A 3,190-nucleotide genomic window follows, 5' to 3' on the forward strand; every position below is an offset into this window, starting at 1 on the left:
CAGTCGGTTAAGCAGAGTCAGACAAACAGCAGCCGGTAACAGGGTCCCTGACGAGGTACGTTCTTGGCTGCACAAACGTGATCGGAACCGGGTCTATGGCTTAGGAAAAATAATGGGGCCGCTCGGTGGGCAGAGTGGGGGTGGCTCTCCCTGGGGTTTGCTGGTTTGTTCACGGGACCGCGGCAGGTGCGAGCTCCTCAGTCACTGGCGGTCTGGGCTGCTGTCCCCCGTCCCGTTCCCACTGCTGGGCTCTGCCTGCACAAGGCTGGAGGTAGCAAGGTGTGCCCAGGGGACACACCACCGCCCTGGCAGCCCTGCTCCACCTCCTCCTTCCTCCAGGAAAACTGCCGGGGGATGTGCAGCCTCAGCCCTGCCCACGGGACGCACTGGAGCAGCACAGGGGTTTCTAGCAAAGTGTTAGTTGGCTGTTAACAAAGGCTGTTAGTTCAGAAAAGCAACACAAGAGCAGGGGCTACACGTGGATGTTCTTGCGGGTGGTCTGGTGGTCACAGCAGGTGTCTTATTGCCATTGGGCTCTTACAAAACAGCATCACAAGGAGCTGGAGCCGAGGGAGCAGCCAGTGCAAGGAAAACATTGCGGCTGCACAACATCCACAATGGAGCAAGGGGCTTGGTTCCACCTGGAGTTGGATATTGCTGGGAGAGAAGACTTGGATTTGGGCACATGAGGAGCGAGGAACAGCTGTCTGAGACAGAACAGCACTGAGTCCCAGACACCGCGTCTGAGGGGCTCTGTCCTGTTCCCCTGGTTACACATCAGCGCCAGAATTCAGTGCACAATTGTCCCTGGCGATGCTGTCAGTCCCACTGGACTTGAGAGCTGCAGACACCAGATTTATTGTCTTAGAGAAAGTTTGGAGCAGGTATCCTGTCAGACAGCGCAGGGTGATTGTGGAGCTATCCCATCAATGCCTCTTCCCTACAGATTGCCAGCGTCCTTTATTTTAAAATCCAAGCGAGGCTACAGAGTCACAAGTCACAGTGGTGTACCCAGCCAGGACTGGCTGTCACATCACTCAGACTCACGGGAGACAATTGAGAGAACTGTGCAAGGCTTTTCCTTCTAGGATTCCCTCCATGATGCGCAATACAAAACCAGAGGGAAGTGACAGGATGGCTTACTGGCCCCGGGAGCCAGTGGGATCCAGCTGGTTCAGCTCAGACTGATCCAGCAGTTCAAAGTCATCCCCTTCGGCGTCAGTGTCCAAGTCCGAACTGGCCGCTCTGAGGTGAGTCTTTGCCCCTCTCTGAGGATTGGTGCTGCGTGAGGAGCCTGCCTGAGGGGCTCCTGACAGTGCCAGCTGGATCATACCCCTGGTGACAAAGCCAGTGATGTTGTTGGTGAGATTCTGCACTGACGGCAGTGTGCCAAATTCCTCCTGCTCGTATGGGAGCTGCAGATCCTCTGTCCCTTGTGGGCGGTATGCCAGGCTCGGGATCCCAATGCTGGTGTCATCTTCATCATCTATGCCGATTGCTTCTGGGTTTATGGAGGGGAAGTCAGGGAGATCCCTGGCAAAAGATTCTTCTGGGTCACTGTGACCATCCAAGTCTGGAAGAGGAGAAAGTGCTTTAATTGCCAGCACCCACCCAGCACCCACAGGCCCAGGCAGGAGCTGGGCCAGCACCTCCCCTGGACGGACTGTTGGGAGCTCACAGACCACACTGTCTTCAACCTCTCCCTCCCTCCCATCCCAACTGTTCATATCCCATTGACCTCCCAGCTCACTCACAAGGAATCCCAGTGCTGAACCAGCCACCTGCTAGAGGGGAGCACCCGAACCCCCAACTGCGCTGCACCCGCACCCACAGCCAGCCTGGCAGAGCTGGATCTGCCTTTGCAGAGCTGCTGCCGTCACTCCACTCAAGCACCACACGAATGAAGGAGGAAGCTTCAGTTCTGAACAAAACAGGCAGTTGCAGCTCATTTCCAGCAGCAAGGCCGACATCAAACAGCCAGACTTCAATGACGGGAGGTAACACATCCTCCCTCTAACCCATCACACTGGTGCCTGCTTGGTATTCCACACCTTCCAGAAGCTGCCTGTTTCCTCTCACCTTCTGATCCCTCTGTCAGGGGAGTCTGGCCCCTTGAAAGGTTAAACATCCCATTTTCAGTATAGGAAACCTCAGCATCTGAATGCTCTGAGTCAGAGATGGTCAGTTCCTTGGCGACCATGGAGTCATCCAGCTTTGAAATAAAAGATAAAATTGAAAATATCAGCACTAGAAAGCTTATCCCCATGCCTCAAGACAAAACAGATGATAGAGTGGCCTCCAGCTAAACCTGGTCCTCACAGGAGACTGGTACCTGAGTCTCATTCAAATTTACTGTGCAGTCTAGGAGACTGCAGCTGGCACAAGCAGCTTTGGACATTCTTTAGCGGGACAGAATGGGAAAGACCTCTCTGAAAGGATAGTGCCCTCATCTGCTCTCCCATCACTCTCAGCTACACTGTGCTGACACACAGCCAGATGCTGCATGTCCCCACAGCGTGGTTTGTTCTTTCCAGCTGAGCTCTTCCCTCTCCCCGAGGGTCGGTTACCTTGGGGCAGAATGCAGCCAGCTCCTCTTCGCTGTCACTCCCGTCGTCCGTGGCCTCCTGACCAAGGGCCCGGCCACGCACTGTTAGAAACCAGACACAAAGCTGTTACTGCTGCTGGGACAAGGCTCTGCAGAACCAGAAAACCCCAAACTGAATGTAACAGAGCAGAGCCAGCTCTGTTCCACAGCAGAGCCATGATCATTTCTGACTGCGGCTGTAGCAGGTTTTTTGCTGAGATGAACATGTTTAGAACTCCCTCGCACAGAACCTTTCCTCCTTTTTCCATAATAGAGAACACACAGTTCTGGCAGCCAAGAACTGGAGCAGCTCAGTGCTGTGAAAAGCCCACAGCAGCTGCTTCCTAGGAGATGGCTGCAGAGGCAGAGCTGCCTCTCTCTCTTCCCAAGGCAGTTCCAAGAATTTGCCATGCCAGACATGCAGCCCTACCGCCCACAAAGGTGGGGGCCTCTGTTCATAGCCCGTTTCAGGTACCAAAGATCAAGGTTTGAAACCCTGGGGCCAGAAACAGCACAGAACTCACGTTGCCTCTCCCGCTGCCTCGCTATCATGTATCCCCGGACGCTGAAATCCAGCCGCTGCAGCAGCGGCTCCACACGCCGCGG

At 54.9% G+C, this 3,190-nt stretch overlaps 1 protein-coding gene across 1 annotated transcript in view; it reads right to left on the reverse strand.

The window, feature by feature from the left end:
• Positions 1-36: 36 nt before the first annotated feature.
• Positions 37-3,190, reverse strand: part of FAM134C (family with sequence similarity 134 member C) — a 7,338-nt gene continuing 4,184 nt past the window's right edge. Inside the window, exons 7-10 of the mRNA XM_008643662.2 lie at positions 3,109-3,180; positions 2,568-2,647; positions 2,080-2,212; positions 37-1,573 (exon numbers count right to left, since the gene is read on the reverse strand). Coding sequence (XP_008641884.1) covers positions 1,140-1,573; positions 2,080-2,212; positions 2,568-2,647; positions 3,109-3,180 — 719 coding nt within the window. The 3' untranslated portion in view covers positions 37-1,139. The remainder of the gene's footprint in view (positions 1,574-2,079; positions 2,213-2,567; positions 2,648-3,108; positions 3,181-3,190) is intronic.

This window comes from Corvus brachyrhynchos, unplaced genomic scaffold, assembly GCF_000691975.1.
Source record: "Corvus brachyrhynchos isolate BGI_N302 unplaced genomic scaffold, ASM69197v1 scaffold30, whole genome shotgun sequence".
Taxonomy (NCBI): domain Eukaryota; kingdom Metazoa; phylum Chordata; class Aves; order Passeriformes; family Corvidae; genus Corvus; species Corvus brachyrhynchos.